The sequence below is a fragment of the Gopherus evgoodei genome, chromosome 10, assembly GCF_007399415.2.
Source record: "Gopherus evgoodei ecotype Sinaloan lineage chromosome 10, rGopEvg1_v1.p, whole genome shotgun sequence".
Classification (NCBI taxonomy): Eukaryota; Metazoa; Chordata; order Testudines; family Testudinidae; genus Gopherus; species Gopherus evgoodei.
The window spans coordinates 74,530,223-74,550,922 of NC_044331.1; the positions used below are offsets into that span (position 1 = coordinate 74,530,223).

Sequence of the window (20,700 nt, forward strand, 5' to 3'; positions counted from 1 at the left end):
TCATATTTTAAGGGTTGCTTCGCTAGTTCGTCAGAATTACACAGAACAGCTAGAGTGGCAACAGCCAGTTAGCTGGGTATTGCTGAATCTGACCCTTAGTTTGTAATTGACTTTCTAATTGAGAAGTCTGTGTTGTTGAGACAGCGCTCACTATGTGAAGGGGGATGAAGACAGCCCCAGTCCCTGAGTCATAATGTCTCTAGCTTAAAAAAGTTTCAAAGAGATTGAACCCCTTCTCTAAGCGCAAAATGGAACTCATGTGTAACTATGCAGGGTCATCATAATAGTGCAACTCCAGTTCCCTGATGGTGGCAGAGAACACTTGTTAACACCATGAGGAAGTGGACAACAGGCTTTTAACTGTCTGACTTTGGGGTTTACAGACTACACTGGCTGGCTGCTGTAACGAGAAACTGGAGAACAGAGACAGACATATACCCACATCTATACACTTTCAAGTTTTCACCTGCTAAAAACTGGAAACTACCTTGCCCTCTCCCTAGCCCCCTTCCCCAAAGGTGTTTTAGTTGCTAATTTGAGCTTTTCTCCTTCTAACTTGTGCCTATGCAGGCCTTATCATTAGAGAGCTATTTGCATCAAGCATCCAACCACACCATCCCACCCTGCTCCTACACCAGAGGTAGTCAATAGGCGAACCGTGGGCCAAATTCAGAGCACCAGACACTTTTGAACAGACTCCAAAATCTGTTTATTTACTTATCATCATCATCATCTTTTTATTATTTTCTATTGAGTCTGGACCTTGACTATACCTTGACCAAGAAAGCTGGACCTTCACAAAAAATAATTGGTTACTCCTGTCCAACGCCATATAGAGCACTAGCTATGCACCGTGTTCCATAAAGGAAGCTCTTCTACTGTGAAGCCTTTATCTGCTGCCATCTGGTGGGGACTGTAAGAATGGTTTTACTCAGAATATATGCTCTCCTCTCGCCCCCGCCTACACATATAAAGGCAACTAATTGTAAATGCTAAATCTCCCGAAACAGGCAAACAAACTTTACAACACAGAGCACATCAAAACGCTCAGCCCCACATGAATTATTTTTCATCCATTGTGGTAAATGTGAATGAATCATAAATGTATATTACTTATCTCTTCCATCCAAACCTTCACTAAAAAAGCAGCCAATTTAAAATCCTCTATAGAAAGTCAGACCTAGTTCTTCATCTGGTTTTCCGGTCTCCCAAAGCCAGGTGGATTTAAAGGCTGATCCAGGCTCCCCAGATTGAGACTCATTTGAATTTGGTTGCTCATAATGTCAGCAACTGCTGACAAATGCCACTATTATCGCTGAGACCACCACTCAGGCAAACTACATATTAAATAATTTCAAAGGAGATATACCCAAAGGAGCTCAGGATTGGACAGCAAAAAGTGTGGAGCAACTGTTTTACAAACAAAAGACCAAGTGAATAATGGAAGACCAAGTTCAGTCAGCAGCAGCTTTTTATGCTACAGGAACCTTATCGCTAGACACTAAACTATCTGGTGGGTGGAAGGAATGGGGGTTCCTGTCTATGCCAGGGACATTTTTTTTAAAGTCTCCCACTGTTGCTAACACCATTTCAACTCCACTGGTGTTAGCGTGACAGCCACACTTTTGGCCAACATCAGGGATTGAACCCTTTTCTCCTCCCCTGAGCAAAAAGCAAGGGTGTCTCTACAGTTTGAACCAAAGAGCCAGGCTCTCTAAGCCAAGAGTTGTGGATCAGGCAGAGAGGGGAACCATAATACACGCTGACCAGTGGATTACAATAACATTGGGGAGAAGCCAACTGTAGACAGGGGTGTTGCTACCACCACCTACATATGAAGCACAGAGTTGATTTGACTTGTTTTGAATACGATCAAAATACAATGTACTTTGTAAGCTAGCAGAAGCAGGAGCCCTGTCTATATTCCCAGCACTACTAACATAGGTGGAAATGAATAGTTATTAGCACCAGAAAGAAATGTTGGGAGGAAATTCCCAGTGCAGGCAAGACCAGGCCATGTGGTCTACTCATTACAACAGAGAACTAGGAACAAAGAGCCCTGGGCTCCAGCTACACTAGTACGATCAGAAATACAGGGCTGGAAGGGACCTCAAAAGGTAATTTAATCCATACACACCCCCACATAACAGTTGTCAGCAAAAAGAGCCTCTTGATATCCCCCCACCCTTTCAAGTGATGGTGAAAGTGGTTCATCGTTTCATAGACTTTAAGGCTAAAAGGAACCATTAAGATCATCTAATCCGATCACCTGTATATCTCAGGCTGTTAAATTTCATCTAGTTACCTCATTATTGAGTCCAACAACATTTATTTGACTAAACCATATTTGACTGAAGCATATGTATAACATAACATGTATTTGACTAAAGCATATTTTCATAGGTCACCAAATGAAATTAATAGGCAGCAGGTTTAAAAATTAAAGTATTTCTTCACACAATGCATAATCAATCTGTGGAAGGATGTTGTGAAGGCCAAGACCATAACAGGGTTCAAAAAAGAATGAGATAAATTCATGGAGGAGAGGCCCATCAATTGCTATTAGCCAGGATGGGCAGGAATGGTGTCCCTAGCCTATGTTTGCCAGAAGCTGGGAATAAACGACGGGATGGATCACTTGATGGTTACCTGTTCTGTTCATTCCCTCTGGGGCACCTGGCAAAGGATACTTGAAAGAAACTGGGACAAAGGACAGTAACTACAGGGGGTGTGAGTGATTGCTGGACTCAGACTAGAAGGAGGCTAGTCTGTAAGAGAGGCTTACTGGAACATCTCTGAGGGTGAGATTTTATCTGTAATCACTTTCTTACTGTATTAGGCATAAACTTGCATGTTTTATTTTATTTTGTTTTGTAATTTACTTTGTTCTGTCTGTCATTACTTGGAACCACTTAAATCCTACTTTTTGTATTTAATAAAATCATTTTTTACTTATTAATTAATCCAGAGTATCTATTAATACCTTGGGGAGGGGGGAAAGAGCTGTGCATATCTCTATATCAATGCTAGAGAGGGCGAACAATTTATGAGTTTACTCTGCATAAGTTTTATACAGGGTAAAATGGATTTATTTGGCGTTTGGACCCCACTGGGAGTTGGGCACCTGAGAGTTAGAGACAGGAACGCTTCTTGAGTTGCTGTCAGTTAAGCCTGCAGTTTGTGGGACGTGGCTCAGACCTGGGTCTGGGTTTGTAGCAGGCTAGCGTGTCTGGCTCAAACCAGGCAGGGCACTGATGTACTAAGCTGGCAGGGAAAACATGGGCAGGGGTACTCTCAACACATCAGGTGGCAGTCCCAAAGGGGGTTTCTGTGACCCACCCCATCACAACCAGTATCCGACAGTGGCCAATGCCAGGTGCCCCAGAGGGAATGAACAGAACAGGTAAATCATCAAGTGATCCATCCCCTGTTGCCCATTCTCAGCTCCTGGCAAACAGAGGCTAGGGACACCATCCCTGCCTATCCTGGCTAATAGCCATTGATGGATCTATCCTCCATGAATTTACCTAGTTCTTTTTTGAACCCTGTTATAGTCTTGGTCTTCACAACATCCTCTGGTGAAGAGTTCCAAAGACTGACTACATGTTGTGTGAAAAAATACTTCCTTTTCTTTGTTTTAAACCTGCTGCCTATTAATTTCATTTGGTGACCCCTAGCTCTTGTGTTATGAGAAGGAGTAAATAACACTTGCTTGTTTACTTTCTCCACACCAGTCATGATTTTATAGACCTGTATCATATCCCCTCTTTGTCATCTCTTTTCCAAGCTGAAAAGTCCCTGTCTTATTAATCTCTCCTCATTAGGAAGCCATTCCATAGCCCTAATCATGTTTGTCACTCTTTTCTGAACCTTTTCCAATTCCAATATATCTATTTTGAGATGGGGCAACCACATCTGTATGCAGTATTCAGGATAACTATTGCACAGGGATGGTTGTGAAGCATAACAGAAGTTAGGTATTTAGAGATCCTCAGTAAAAGGTGCAATATTAGGTCTTAGCATTTCACCCCCAAAACACCACACAATGACGGGTAATGGAGAGAAGAGGAGGGATGTCATGGAAGCTGACAAACTGTAGAGCTGGCAGGGATACAGCCAGGGCAAGGAAAGATATAGTATGTGGAAGTGGGGGGAAAATCCAAGATGACCCATTCTGCAACCACTGAAAAGACGGTTACTCACCTTTGTAACTGTTGTTCTTCGAGATGTGTTGCTCATATCCATTCCAGTTAGGTGTACGCGCCGCGCGTGCACATTCGTCGGAAAACTTTTACCCTAGCAACTCAGTGGGCCGGCAGGTCGCCCCCTAGAGTGGCGCCACCATGGCGCTCCATATATACTCCTGCCGGCCCACCCGCTCCTCAGTTCCTTCTTGCCGGCTACTCCGACAGTGGGGAAGGAGGGCGGGTGTGGAATGGATATGAGCAACACATCTCGAAGAACAACAGTTACAAAGGTGAGTAACCGTCTTTTCTTCTTCGAGTGATTGCTCATATCCATTCCAGTTAGGTGAATCCCAAGCCTTACAAAGGCGGTGGGGTCGGAGTGAAATGTGGCAAAATAAAACTGCTGAGCCAGAGGCTACAGCCTCTCTTGACTGCTGAACCAGGGCATACTGCGAAGCAAAGGTATGGACCGAGGACCAATGGAGCTTCGCGACAGATCTCGTGGGTAGAAACACGAGCCAGCAAGGCGGCAGATGAAGCCTGAGCCCTGGTAGAATGCACGTTGATGTGGCTTGGGGAAATATGAGCCAAATCATAACAAGTGGGGATGTCCGCCATCACCCCAGATGAGATCCTCTGAGAGGAGAACAAGCAAGCCCTCCCTTTGGCCCGCTACCGGGATAGAGCTGGGGCACCTTAGGAAATGGTTCTGTCAGCACAATATAATGCGAGCACTCCACAGATGTCCAAGGAGTGCAACGGTTGTGCCCATTGCGTTGAACTGTGGGTAACATGAAAAGCCAAAACCACCTTAGGGAGGAAAGCCGGGTGCGGTCATAACTGCACCTTGTCATTGTGAAACCTAGTGTACGGCGGAACCCCCGTAAGAGCTCTGATCTCAGAGACCCGTCTGGCCAAGACTAGGTTGAGGTCCCAGGTCGGGGCTGGGCGGCGCACCCGAGGGTGCAAGCGCTCCAAGCCCTTGAGGGACCTCGAACCCATAGAGCGTGAGAACACTGAACGTCCATCTCAGCCTGCTGGAAGGTAGAGATGGCTGCTGAGTGTATCCTCAGCGCTGATACCGCCAGGTCCTGCCGCTGAAGGCCAGAGGCAGGCCAAACAGAGGGGATCGAGACCTCAGCAGGAGCAAGATCGAGCGTATTGCAGCTGTAAAAGAAACGCTTCCACCTGGCCCGGTACGTTGACCAGGTGGAAGGCTGCCCGTCACCCCGACTCAGGTACGCAGCAGCCACCGTGAGGCGAAGAGGCTGCAGGTCCGAGTGACGAAGCCTGTCGTTGCCCTGAGTGATGAGGTCTGGGCTGACAGGCCGAGTAACGTGGTATGTCAGCGCTGCCTGGACCATTCTGGAGTGATCATGATGATGCACGCTCTGCCCCTGCGGAGTTTGAGCAGGACCTAATGAACCAGTGGGAACAGTGGGAAGGCATAACTATATACGAGAAAACGAGTAGCTAGGGAAGTGGAGGTCAGCTAAGCCGCGCTCCACTGTTCCAACGACCGACACGGGCGGTAAGAAGGAACTGAGGAGCGGGTGGGCCGGCAGGAGTATATATGGAGCGCCATGGTGGCGCCACTCTAGGGGGCGACCTGCCGGCCCACTGAGTTGCTAGGGTAAAAGTTTTCCGACGAATGTGCACGCGCGGCGCGTACACCTAACTGGAATGGATATGAGCAATCACTCGAAGAAGAAGTATGGAGATCCAACCCGCACTCCATCTTAAGAGGAAAGAAACACAAAACATTGCACAGGCTTACCAGAAGATGCCGAAGTGTCCATGATGGGAGGGCTGTTTAGGCAAGGTGCTTGTTCTCTCAGTGGAAGGTAGGCAGCTCTGTGATTGCTTCAGGGCTCAGCAGTAGCTGATGCATGAAGCACACTAACTTAGTCTCCAGAGGAGTCAGTTTTCTCCCTTATGAGCTGCAGATGAGATGCTTCAGTGACAGCAGTGCCACACCGGAATGACAAGAAATATCTAGAGACTAGGACTTGCTTCTTATGGGCATCCATCTGACGTGCTTGTCTGCCAGTGTCAGTTTCCATTGAGGAAAATAGTGCAGTAAAATGGGGTGGCAGCGGTTGGGGGTGGAGGAAGAAGAGTTCTGAGAATTAAAATAAACTTCTCTCTCCCTTGCACAGAAGGAAGGAAATTTCTCCAGCAGGTTCCCATCATCACAGAAACTCCTTTTTTCTAAGTAAAGAAGCCATATACCTTGGCGCCAAGAGAAGCAGAAAGATAGATAAAAGGAAGATCAATACAGAGAAGAGAATAAAGAGTGAGTTAAATGGAAGAGGAAAGCAAGTGAGAAAGGAGATGATGCAAAGAGGGGAAACAATGAGAGGGAGGCTGATTGAGAGACAAGGAGAAGCTGTTAATTATCCAAATAAACATTTTATTGCATCTGCATGTAAATTTTAAGCACTTTAAACACAGAGTGACTGCTAAGTACTTCTCTTTGCAAAGATCAGTTTTATGACTAACATTACAAGCCTTGGCAATGCCAAGACTGCACGACCAGCAGCTGTGCCATAGCTATTAGGCACAGATATGATGATGATATTTGGTCAGTGAGTTTTAAGGTTACCAGCACAGCTCCCAATCTCCCTGGTGAACAAAATCAGAACATATAGCATTCCATGTGCTGAAACTGTCAGGCTCATAATTAACTGATCAGAGTACATATGGAGCTCACAGACAGTATAAATCTCTCAATGTAAAAAATGCTGGGGACTACTGAAGGTGTCAGTGTGAGTCTTCCCTGCAAATCTCTCTTCATTAATGTTTCATAAGGAGCCAAATGTGTTGTAATAAAATGGCCATTAATGGAGTTGTATTTATGATGATTTCTCTTTTATGCAGCTGGCGTTAACCTTTCAAACCCTACATTTCACACAGGGCTTTCTCAGAATAATCATTACTGCCAGAACAGAAACCCCTAGCCAGAGGATCTCTTGATTTGTCCTATTCACACGGAGGTTAGGTTAGTGGGTGCTGGGCAAGTAAAAATTCATCAAGTTAGTGGCTGTCACTGACGCTGCTGACGTCACAGTGTCAAAATGAAAATCCATTTCTAGTTACAGACACAGCTTGGATTCTGTTTATTTTAGGTATTTATAGAGCTCCAATTGGCATGGTATCTAGGGGAAAAGTCAGCCCATCTCAGCTCTTTGTACTCTCCAGAACACATACACATGGCAAGACATGTCATTAACCGCTCAGAACAGACAGACATATTCTGCTGGTTTCTTTGAACACAATTCCGCATGGCATTCTTCTTTTGCCTGCTTCACATTCAAAGCTTTGGAAAAGCGTATTCTTGAATCTGCGTGTTCAAGATAATAGGACACAGAAAAATACAGAACAAAGTGTGCATTTATGGACTTGTGTCTGCAGGTGTGGAGATGTGTATAAACATAAACAGGTTTTACTTAACACTTAGCTGTCTGAGAAGGTTTGTTTCTACAGTCCTGATTCAATTTGGATTAAAGATGGTGCCCAAACAGAATTTATCAGTGCATGTGGGTGCTTCACGCTATAAGCCATTTGGGCTACAGGGTCTAGATATGTGGAAATTGCGGCTAGTGCAGAATGCCATGGCCCACCTGCTAAGTGGGGTTTTGCTCCAAGAGCTCATCACATCTGGGCCACAGTATATACCTTGGCTACTGATCAACTCCTTGCATACGGTCTGTTTTTGATTTATAAAGCCCTAACTGGTTTGGGTTCTGGCTATGACAGATGCTTCTCTGTCCATGCATTATCTCAGCAATTCAGATCATCTCAAACTGACAGCATCTTCTTCATAGAAACAGGGTAGCCTCACTGAAAACCAGGGAAACTGCATGCCCCCTTGGTTTGCCAGATGATGTATTTGATGAACTTCAGAGATATTCTTTCAAGATCCAACTGTTCTCCTTCTGTGACTGATGGATGTTGGTCAGGCTGGGTATCCTGTTCTCATGTTTTATTGCAACTGTGTGATATCAATGTTGTAATGTGCCCAGAGCCTGGAAAAAATTCTCTGATTTACATCTGGACGTCATATTCTCACCACCACCAATCAATATTTCATAGGGCAAAACCACATGGGAGCACACAAGAGGGAGATAAAGAGAGAGACAGAAAAACTGGATGATCTTGGGGAGGGAAACTACCATCATTCATGTGTGTTTACATGTACACACACCCCTAACTCTTGAGTGCTAGTAACTCAGGCTACATCTACACTAATAGCTAGGGGTGTGATTCCCTGGTCTCACACACATAGCATGAGTATAATTAACAGTGCAGTTGCGAGAGCACAGGTAGTGGCAGTGCAGGCAGAGCTGAATTCTGACGAGTACATACCCACCAGTTTCAACAGTTGCATGTCCCCTTAGACTCATGCTAGCACGGGCATGTGTACGTGAACTGAAAAATCAGATCCGCAAGTTCAGAGTGTAGACATGAACGGCACCAGGGTTTTTGGCACCCTAGGCAGGGGTCCTTCCGCGCTCCCGGTCGTTGGCAGCAATTCTGCGGCGGGGGGGGTTCTTCCGTGGCTCCCGGTCTTCGGGGCACTTTGGCGGCGGGTCCCGGAGCGAGTGAAGGACCCGCCGCAGAATTGCCGCCGAAGACCCGGAACGCAGAAGGACCCCCCGCAGCCGAATTGCTGCCGAGGGTGGCAAAATGCCGCCCTCCCAAATCCTAGCGCCCTAGGTGACCACCTAGGTCGCCTAAATGGAAGCGCCGGCCCTGAGTGTAGACATAGTCTTAGGGTGCATGTTCCAGGCACAGAGCTTCTCACTCAAACTACCAGAACTCAACGCTTCTCTCTCATGCGCTCTCTCTATTTAGCATTGACAGAAGATTGCTACCACCTCCTCTTAAACTCAACTTACACATCCCGCAAAGGAGTATCCAGCCCTCATCTCCGTCATGAGCAAAAAGCAGATAATACTCCAATCTTCCTGCCTCCCTGGCCTTGTTCACTAAATCATTATCAACCACCACTTCATCTTCACTGGATGTCTTCTTTTCTCATCCAGAACTGCTGATACAATCCATGGGGGAAAAAATAAAATATATTAAAAAATGCCTGTATAGAAAATCCATTTTTTCTTGTATGATTTCTTTGGAGGAGGCGTGGCTGCGGGTAACAAATCAGGGGGATTATAAAACAGCCTTTTCTCTACAGTGTGCAAGCAAAAGCTGTCAGATAGCTATAGGGCTAACAAAGGAATCTACTTGCTGGGAATGTGTGAATAGATTTAAATAAATGAAAACCTCTAATAAAGAAAGACCCTGAGATAAGACACAACAGGTAGGTAGGGGCATTATTCTTTATATGGGAAAAGAGAACACATTTTTTCTTAAAGGTAAACTACAATGCATAAAGGAAGTTATGCTCATTGCCTTTATGCGTTGTACAGAGACTGACTCAAACTTTTTCCCCTTAAAGTGTTTTTCTGCCTTTTTAAAAAAAAACATATTAGAATTACTAGGCCATGCACTCTGTTGCTTTTGCAGACCAAGCACACTTGTACACCCCCAGTGGCTCTTACGTTCTTTTATTTCCCATACAAGTTCCATGTGTGCTGTTGTCCCATCTCCCCTACTTCAGGGACCTTCTGCAACTCCCCACTTCTTCCATCATGCAAGTGGCTGTGTCTCCTCCCCCCCCTTTCCCATTCCCCCATGTCGCAGCCCTGTGTGACCCCTATTTCCCCCTTCCTTCACATGCAAGAGGCTGTGTGTGACCCCCATTCGCCTTTTCCTCACCATGGCAGAACTCCTGTGTGCCCCCCTCCATTCCTCCCTCCACCACAATAGGGACTGTGTCTCCTCTGTGTCACCCATGCTAGCACCAGTGGAACTGAACTGGGTTAGTAAATTCCTTAGAGATCATCATGTAGATGTAGTCATAGGGCTTAACAACTACAACTCAAGGTTCCACCCTATGTGATGTCACAAACTAAGTCCTCTGAAGATCTTGCAAGGGGTCTCTAATGAAAAGAGGAAAGATAGGTTTCCTGACATGCAACAAGAATGAACACACTTTTGTGGGAAAGGGGAGATTCAAACAAAATAAAAACAGTGAAGGGCACTGTTTTTTCTTGTGTAGTTTTCCTTTAAGCCACTGAAGTCTTTACAGCCATTCAAAGCTTAAAAGCATAGTTAGGATGTGGTGGCTAACCCCAACCCACCCACACCCTTTTGGTATAAACCCAGGAAATGTTATTTTAATTGGTCTATATGCTGTTTCACAACTAAATTTCCTGTAGTAATAAATGAAAAAAAAAATTGTAGCAGTTTAAAATGTAACTAAAGCAAAGTTTAAATTACACAAAAATGCTTTAAAAGCAAAGCATGCTTATAACAGAAAATTACACCCTGGTGGGCCATACCAGTGGTTTTCAACGTGGGGTCTGCAGACTATCTAATTTCCAAAGGGGTCCTTGCTGCCATTCAAAATTTTTTAGAGGTCCACAAAAGGAAAAAGTTTGAGAATCACTGGGCTGTACCATGAAAAGTAAGTTTGTACCCACTGGTTCATACTTGAAGCCTGGTATCAATAGTGGTTCAAATAATTACAACTACTGTAGCCTCAAAAATGTGTTGCAAAATCAAAACAAATCAAAAATACAATGCACATAAAACATATGCTAATATAGAAAAGAAAAACAAAAACAGTGGAATGCTGGCCTGGCTTGACATGAGTAATTGGACATGGGTGATACCTTATTTCTTGGGGGATAGGATTAGGGAGGTATATAAATCAGCAGTCTGGAAACAGAATGTCTGTACTAGGTAAAACAGGGAGGAACATCCAGGGAACCATTTACAAAGGACAAAGTAAGTTGGGAACGTAAAAATGAGAAAAGAGTAAGTCATACATGGACAGTGTATGGACCGAGCATGTTGTACAGGGATAATTCCCTGCAAAGTAACCAGCCAATCCCAAAACGTGTCAAGTAATGTATAATAAATGCAATGCAATGTGTAAATGTATCTAAAGGAAGAAGTTTGCTGTGTAACTTTGGATGTGTGGTTTGCCCAGAACCCACCCCCTTAGCTTGAGCCTGGAAAAGGTCTTGGGGGAACCCCAGCGAGGGGATGGATGCTCCTTCAGGAAATATATATGACTCCTGACCAAGGAGTTAAATCTGCTGCCATGAAGACTACGATAGTGGACAAGCAGCTGATGAAGAGGATCTTTTCTGATATCTGTGTCTCTTTTTGGGTGATTCAGATGGTTTCTGATATGACCAAAAAGACTGTTTTTGATAAGGTTGAAGCCTAGCTGGTCTCTCTCGTGCTGATATATACACTCCTAAAGATCTCAAAATCACTTGAGAATCCTTTAAAGAGTGCAGCTCATCAGCCTTACCACTAAACAATGCACATGGTTCAAAAGACAGATCCTCTGTTGTCATCTGTACTACTTACGGTATGCCAGGTGACTGTAACTGAGAGGATGAGATTCTGGAACAGAAGTCTTCAGCAAGGCATGAATTCTGCAACAAATTCTGCTGCCATAGAATCACCAAATACATGGTGCCTTCACTTCCTAGGCATCCAAACTCTACATCTCCCTTGATTTTCTCATAACCGGTCAAGTCTCTAACAGCTCTGCCATTGTCTGCATCTTTGTTACCATCTCTTACCATTCCCATTCATGTTAGGATAAATCCTATCTCTGCCCTCATTTAAGTGCTCTGTGCCTTGTTCTATGCCATCCCTTATACCTGCAATTCCCTCCCTGTAGTATTTCAACTCTTCTCTTACTCTACTCCATTTTCCTCTTTCTGCCCTTATGAAAGCCATTGTACCCTAGTCGGCCTTTTACGAGGACTATTGTCTCCTGTTCTGTAACACATCCACTGTCTATCCTAGCTCTCAGTAAAGCACCAGGTAATATATCAGAAGCTGGGAATGGGTGACAGGGAATGGATCATTTGAAGATTACCTGCTCTGTTCATTCCATCTGGAGCACTTGGCATTGGCCACTGTTAGAAGACAACTGGGCTAGATGGACCTTTGGCCTGACCCAGTATGACCATTCTTAAGAATAATGGTAGCGGAGAATACAATTCTATTATATGTGTATAAATACATATGGGCAGCTCTTGACCACAGAGTCTGTGGCCCAGTGCTATACAGATTATGTTTATACTGGGGTTAGAGCACAGTGCCTCCTCATTACCTCTATCTCAGCATTGTGCGCATGCACCTTCTGCACCATTTCTTCTGCTTCACGCATGCGCCGGCTCAACTGGGGCGAGTGCTCCGATGGGGTCAGCTCACTGTCGTATGACTCCAGAATTGCTCTCATTCCATCACGCTCCTGTTGTAAAGAAAGAAACAGACTGGTTAGACTTTCCACTGGATACATGCAGCCTGCATCTTCAAACTGACATATCCAATTAAATTTAACATTTTTTACTATTGCTCTCCAACAGGGTGGAGAGCATTATTTTGGTCAGAAAGTTCTTCCATTACTGTTTTGTATGCACACATCACACAAACAGAGAGCTATAAAAATCTATTGCTCTGAGAGTTGGAAATGTACATAAACACATAAATCCCTTTTAGATGATAACATGCACACAGTATAACTTTGGCCATTTTACACGTATATACCAAGAACAAATGTAATTAGAGCCCTCAAGTAGAAGATGCTTCTTGTAGACACCTCAACGTGGCTGTTCAGGGAAAATAGCAGTAAGTTATGGGAGCTAAATCAGGGAACCTTATTCTGCCATCAGTGAAGTTGAAGATGAGTGCAGACATCTTCTAATGAAGAGCCCTTAAATATAAAGCAAGTACTTTATTCTCGCAGCATAGATGTGTTTAGTGTAATCCACTACACCAAAAAGGATTTGGATAGGATTACATGGAGAAAGAGTACTTTACCTTCCAAGTGCAGGGATTAAATTCTCATTTTATGAAGGGTTTCTCAAATGTGGTCATTAAAAATTTAGGTTAATCCACACCTGAAGAAAAAAAATGAATGGATACTAAAAGGGACCCAGTAGACAGCACTGACCAATGAAAACATTAATTATTTATTTCCATTAGGATCAATAATGCAACAATGCATGAGGCAAGCAAAGTTGGAAGTGGTCCATACCCCTACAAGCTTAAAATGGACACAGATATGGAGGTGTTCAATTTTATTTTCACTATTACCATTCCCAGCTAAGAGAGTTGTTCTTTCAGTTCATATGTTAGACACACACTTTCTGATAACGAAGGACCTGGGTTCAAATCCCTGCAGTCCCACAGTGGAGATTATGATTGTTTGGGGAAACCGTATGTACAATTTATGAAGTCTGGTTGATACTATGAAGTTACTAAGAAAATTGTTGTATCACTCAATGTCTCTATGTAAATGTAGAATCCAACATGGCTGTCGGGTCCTTTAGAAAGTATCCATCAGACTAGGGACAACTGGAGGGTAGTTAACTAATGACTGCACTCTGACTATACAATGGGTATGCTAAGGAGGTTGGCTAAAATGAGGAGAGCCAGTTTTCTCCAATCCTCAACAGGGGATTGGGCATTTGGAGAGTGGAAAATTCCCAAAGAGATGGAGGAGACAAAGTAGGGGTTTTAAAAGGACTCTTAGGAGGAGAGAGACACAGGAAGTTTGAGGCAGGAGAAGGGAAGAGACATGCATGTTTTTGTAGAAGGGGGATTCAGTTTATCTGTGGGACCAAAGAAGGTCTAGGAAGAGAGAGACTCTATGGTTCAGAAATTAAGCCATGAGTTGCAGCAGAAGGATCTTGAACTATCCCAGAGGAACCAGACCCCAGCCCAATAAATGCTTGAATGGTGAGGAAACTGAGGCAGGGAAATGCATGCAGGGTTTGTTTTTGTATAGATCTGCATATTTCTCATTCTACTGAATAAAGCACAATGATGTTTTAGCCAAAGAAACCAAGGTGGATAATGGATGAAGTGCCGCAGTTGAGTGACAAGCATAGGAAATTAAAGGAGAATAAAAAGGAAGATGTAAGTCTAAGAGCTGAATACAGTAGGTTGAACAGAGAGGTTAAAAAAAAGAATGCGAAGAGTGACAGAAACAAATGGATAAGCAAACAATGCAAAGAAGCAGAAGACTATGCACAAAGAAATGTGACACAGAGGTTATACTGCAAGATAAGAGAACAGAGTGGGACATATGAGTTGAAGACGTCAGCAATGAAAGACATGTTCAGGCAAATAACTGAAGACAAACAAGCAACGAATAACCAATGGAAAGAATGTTAAAGAGCTATACGAAGTGCAGTGCACAGCGGATGCCAATGTCTCCTCTCACTTTGTGGCAAGCAGGACAGCACAAGGTTTTGCATATTGGAATCATCTGAGAGATTGCCAGTGAGGCAGAGAATGTGCCACTGCCTAATCAGTGGAGGGATTTCTCAGCAGGGACTACTGGGCTGGGAAGCTAGACTAACATGATCTTAAAAATTATGGGGAAAATTTGAATGGGTTGTGTTTGTGAAGAGGAATTGAGAAAATGGGGCTAGGGACAGCCTGCTGGGAGCCTGAGAATAGATTTAGTTACAGTATTTGTGTTCAGAAATGAAGACCAGAGCTAAGCACCAGGAGTGAGTGTTTTCAGTTAGAACTTCTATCTGTTTTGATTTATTATCAGTAGAATTACTGAATAAAGCGTGCACTGTGGTTTAAATTATACATTCCCTCATAGCTTGTTTGCTTTTCAAATTAGAAACGAGTCTTGACAGGCAAGAACCCATCCTCTCGTCCTCTACTCCTTTAGAGGCAAAGAAGTCATACCATCAGGGTATGTCTTCACTACCAATGTTAAAGCGCTGCCGCGGCAGCACTTTAATGTGGTTGTGTAGTCGCGGCACCAGAGCTAGGAGAAGGAGAACTCTGTAAAAAACCACACCTCTATGAAGGGAGTAGCTCTCAGCACTGGTGCACTGTCCATATTGCCACTGTACAGTGCTGAAACTAGCATCCCTCGGGGGCTGTTTTCTCACACCCCCAAGTGAGAAAGTTTCAGCACTGTAAAGTGGCAGTGTAGACAAGGCCTCAAAAAGCTGTCCCTGATCCTGGTCCTCGCTTTGGTAGCTGAACAATGTAGGAAACTACTAAAACATGTCTGTGGATCTGTTCTGAAGTGTACATCATTCAGCAGTGGACTGGAGGCCAAGTCTTGTATCTTAAGAGCCACTCTTTGTCCATCTCTAAATGTGGATGCTTTCTCAGTGCAGAGATGGACTTGGACCTCTGGGAAAGGATCCAGAGAGTAGATATCTTTGATGTTTAAATCTGATGGGGTTCCGTTGATTTTTCAGTTGAAACAGTGCTACGGTTGTCGGGCAGACCTTGATACAATGGAGAGAGACCACTATTCTGCCCAACTATGGCACTGATGAAGAATGTACAGCGGAAAACAAGGATTAGAGAAGAGAGGATGAGGATGTTGCAACCGTATCTTGAGCTGTAAGCATATCCAAAGATCAAATCTGTCCATCCCAGTAAATTCTCTGATGTGTTCTAACCCTTGATTCTGGAATAGACAGGCAAGAAACAGTTTTTTCATCATCCTTTTCCCTGGGGTGAAGGCAGTTTTCAGGCAGGTTGTCCTAAGGAGGAGGACTGCACTGCCTGCACTGCTATTCTTCTATTGTATTTGTGGAGATATTTTACAGATAAAGTGGCTGGTAAAAGTACCCTTCCTCCTGGGCCAGCATGAAAGCAAATTTCCTTTCTTATATCTGTCAGGTCAATAATTCTGTTTTTGTAGCTTATGGCAAGAACTTCCCTCTCTCCGGCAAAGTGTTTGCTTTTAGCCAGGTCTGAGCAAAGCCCAATAATCAGACATTATTTATGTCAAAACCTGTTTTCATTCATTAACTCTGTTCCTCCAGCTCTAGGCTGTTGTCTGGTTCCAAGGTCCCTTCCCAAGGCTGAACCAACCTCAACCTTCTCAGCTGACCTTTCAGTATGTTAAATGTTTTCAACACATTTTTGCAGCTTCTTCAGCAGGCATCTCCCACCTTGCCTTTCACACCTTGAAATTTGTACATCCTTCCCTCCCCCCCCCCACACTGTATTTAAGTGTTTGACATTTGGACAGTGAAGCAGGAGACAGTCCCGGTATACAGGTTTGCTGGTTGAGCTCTTAGCAGCATACATACTATTTCAGAAATGTAGCCCGTTTCTTCCTGCCCCTTTTTCGGGGGGGGGACGGGGGACCACTTTTGTAATTCTGTCATTTAAGTAAAATACGCTGATAACTCCTGACTGGATACTTCCCCAGAGAGCGGGCTACAGAAGTAGCATTTCAGCACCGTTAAGCTGGCAAACCCTGGCAGATTTATCTCAATTATTTATAGGGCTTTGTGAGAAAAAGTTCACATCACAGAGGTCCTATCTGGTACTTTTCAACGCACTGAGGAAGCGCTTGCTGCCAGCGGCACTGATGGGAGGTACTTCTGTGAAGAAGCTCACGTTGCCAATGTCCATGACAGCAACCTCAGATTACAAATCACAACAGTGGCCAGGTCTGGAGTCATAAGTGGCCAGGTGTGGAGTCCAAGCTGCACAATTATAAAGCTAAATGAATTTTTAATACTGTTTTTGCATTTTTGTAATAAAATTTGCCCATAACTGCTTCTATACCAACAGATTTCATGCATTTATACATCATGGTGAACTGGAAACAACATAAAAATCAGTGCAGAGGATTCCGGAGGAATTTTTGCTCTCAGGTTTATTCCAGAGGACCACGCTTATTTGCTTGGCTCTGCTGTATAACCTGAATTCTCAGACTTGACAAACATCAAAATTCTCCAATGCAATTAAAAGGAGATCATATACCTTATCACTCATCTAATCTCTATATGCATATCACTCCTTAAACGGAAACTGCACGCTAAACATACACGACGTTTTGAATTGCCATTCAGACTGCTACTCCCATTTATTTTCTCCATCAGCATCTTTGAGATAGACAGTATCTATCTGTTGTCTGATGTTGGTGATGTATGGCGACTACGGGGCCCCCAAAGAAAGCTCTATGCCAAGCATATGATAAATCCTGTTTATCACGAAGGTGTTCGCTCTCCAGAGAAGAATTAGGGACCCCATTTATTTCTTTTCTCATTTACACAGAAAGACTATCTTCTAACTCTTAGCAAGAAGGGAGGTGGCAGCACTTGACAAACACGGTTTTACAGGAGCAACCTTTCATTGGAGATGTTTATATTTTGTTCCTGAACAACACACTGAGCACAGAATGGCCTAGCGTTCAACTTGTATTACTTTACATAGGGTGGACTTTCAGAGGCCTTGTAGGGCAGAGGATCTCAGCCAGGGGTCTGTGAACAGGCTTCAGGAGGTCCACCAAGCCTGTAGCTTCATGGGGGCCCCCGTGTTGTGATGCCCCGGGCAACTGCCCTGTTTGCTACCCCCTAATGCCGGCTCTGGCTTTTATATGCAGAAAAAACAATTATTGTGGCATACATGGGCCAAGGAGCTTTTATAGCTTGTTGAGGGGGGCCTCAGAAAGAAAAAGGTTGAGAATCTCTGTTATAGGGGATATTCTCTGCCAAGACAGTTGATTTGAAATACCTGACATTTAGAACAATGTGGTCCATTCCAAAAGCAAAAAATTAAATGAATACATAAATAAACCGCACTTCAGGGTATTTTTGCGAGCCTCAACTGCCTTCAACCAAGGTAAATCACCCCAACCCTACTATTTCATAACAAAATTCTAATAAGTGTTCACAGGACCACCCACCTTACCTCAGCACTAAAGAAAGAAGCTGAGATGATCCTAATTTGGGTGGCATGTACTCCAGTCTTATCCTGGGCTCACTGCCTCTTAGTCAAGAGAAGCCATACCTTCCCCAAGAACCATGTGTTGTGGTTTTGTTTTTTAACTCTGCAGCAGGAAAAATTGTAGAGTGTCTCTGAATGCTTAGATTAAGAAAATCCACTCAGTAAAATATCTTATGGGCTGTTTGCTTCTCCCTAAGGAAGACTGGGTTTCTCAGATCAAAGATGATGAGAGGGGGACCCTGTCACCTCTAAGCCACTGATTCATGTCTAGCCTAATTGAGAATCACCAAAAGTAGTAATCAAGCCATTGTTGAATAGAATGAAACAAGCTTGTGCTGCTAGTCCAGTTCTGAGGGGACAGATCCACATCCCAAAACCCATCATCAGAACTGACATTTCTGGGATCCAACTAAATAGGGATTTTGGGTCACCAGCAGTTGGTACACAGGGACTGCTCTTTGATTAGATAATTTTGTTCTACAGACATTCCCATGCTAACCGTATCACTGCCAACAGCTCAGCTATGTCCTACAACAGAGCATTTCCAATCAACCTGTTGCTCTGCTCTAGTCCTGGTTGGCTCACTCTCCTCCTTCTCCAGCTCACTCCTTTCCATGTGTTCAAGGAATAGTTGGATAATAAAACCTAGTTTCCAGTTTTGCTGAGAGGGATTCCTGGTCATCTCAGTTGAGAACCCAGGAACTGTAGTGACATAAAGAGTGATTAGCTGCCATACAGCCAGAAGTGTTTGCTCTCTGATTTATTTCAGTGGACTGTACTCATTTTGCTCTCTAACCTGATTTCCCTGACCTGATGAACACGCGGGGAAACGTGCACAAGCTTTCCCATGCTGTTGGGGTAATAATATAATGACCCGTGTCACATGTCTAGCTGACTCCCCCTACTGGACATTCACCAGCCTGCTGGGAAGTGATCCAAATGCTGTATTTTCATGTACTTTAAGCTTCTGGAGTCTGAACAGAATCCAGGCATTCTGACTGGCTTAGGGTCTCTCTTGGCACATTTTGGGGGTGAAAATCCTCTTTCCAGCACCCCTTCCTGAGAGCTGAGATCTCATTGCCCAACTGTCCAGCCTCCAGGACCAGGGCTGACGTCTCCCGCTCCCACCAACTTGCCCTCTAGCTTAAACACGCTCTTTCCCAGTACTCCAGCTGTGAGGGCACTATGGATTTACAGTTTTCTTCTTCAGGTGCATGTGATCAATGTAACACATAACATGTACACAGACTTTGCACAGGATTCTAAAACATCGTATTCTTCTTTGATTCCTATCTTTCAGCTCAGCAGTGACAATGTGGCAGAAATAAGTCTTTTCTACCACTTTCTGCCGTATGCTAGCTTCACAGCTTCATTCATCTTTAAACCTTTTTGTTCAATGTTATTCTTCACCATGTCTATCCAATGCATTCTCAGTCTTCCTCTATTTCTAGTTCCTCGCACTCTGATGTGAATCACCAGGTACAGTATCCTTTCCTGTTCCATTCTCGACATCTGTGAAAACCATCACAGTCATCTTTCTTGAATCTTCTCTAACAGCATCATTTTTTGCCCTAGCCATTTTCTTATCACTTCATTTTCTTCTCCAGTCTTGAAACTTAGTATGCCCCTCAGTCAGTTCATTTCTGCAATCAATATCTTTCGTTTACTAGCTTTTCTCAGACTCCAACATTCTGACTCATACAGCAGTGTCATCATAACAATTGTTTCATATACGCTGATTTTCATTTTGATCAAAATGTCTTTAACATCCCAGGTCTTGCAAAGTTTTCTGAATACAGCAGTGGCTAATATATTCTGTTTACCTCACCTACACAATTCCTATTCTTCAATATTCATCCTCCAAGGTACACACATTTTTCCACTTCTTCTAATTCTTTGTCTCCAACTTTGATCTTTACTTCTTCCTATGGCCATAATTTTGTCTCCTCTGTACTGCTCTTCAATCCAAATCTTCCGTTTCCCGGTCTACCTTGTCAGCTATTCTGTGTAAATCCTCCTTCATCAGTGCTATGTTTCAGATTTGTAATCTAAGGTTATTTGCAAGCCTCTCACATAACATGACTCCTCCCATTTCATCTCCCAGTGCTATAACCACCACTGCTTCCAGTACGAAGTTGTACAAATCTGGTGATAGCATGTATTGACTCACTCTTGCGGTTTTCCTGAACCATTCCATCAGCTTCTTGTCTACTCTCATTGTACTCATGGACTTCTTGTAAATGTTTTCTATCGGCTTGATCTATTTCTTGGGGATACCATATATTGCCAAAATTTGCCATAATCCCATCTGCCAAATGCTATCAAAAGTCTGTTTGAAGCCTACAAAGTTGTTGTAGCAGGTTCTGGTATGTTCCATGTATTTTTCTGATATCTGTCTGATCACAAATAGCTCATTTGTTCTACTTCATCGTGGTCTGAAATTGGCCTGTTTCCTGCAACTGCTGCTTCCATGTATCTCTTCATTCTCTTCTGCAACATCTTGGTGAATAAGCTTGAAAGAGGAGATTTGTGAGATCAGCAGGAGGAGAGGAAATGATTAATTATAAGAGATTCACCCAAGAGACCCTTGCTCTGTCTTTACTGTATGCAGAGTAACCGGGAGGGAAAGCTGAGTTGTAATCCCAGACATGAACTGGACTCAATCCCTTGGAAACCAGTTACATTC

At 43.8% G+C, this 20,700-nt stretch overlaps 1 protein-coding gene across 4 annotated transcripts in view; it reads right to left on the reverse strand.

The window, feature by feature from the left end:
• Nucleotides 1–20,700, reverse strand: part of MAD1L1 (mitotic arrest deficient 1 like 1) — a 558,561-nt gene that overhangs the window by 289,504 nt on the left and 248,357 nt on the right. For all 4 annotated transcript variants that reach the window (XM_030577083.1, XM_030577082.1, XM_030577084.1 and 1 more), the window contains exon 12: nucleotides 12,394–12,534. In XM_030577083.1, coding sequence (XP_030432943.1) covers nucleotides 12,394–12,534 — 141 coding nt within the window. The remainder of the gene's footprint in view (nucleotides 1–12,393; nucleotides 12,535–20,700) is intronic.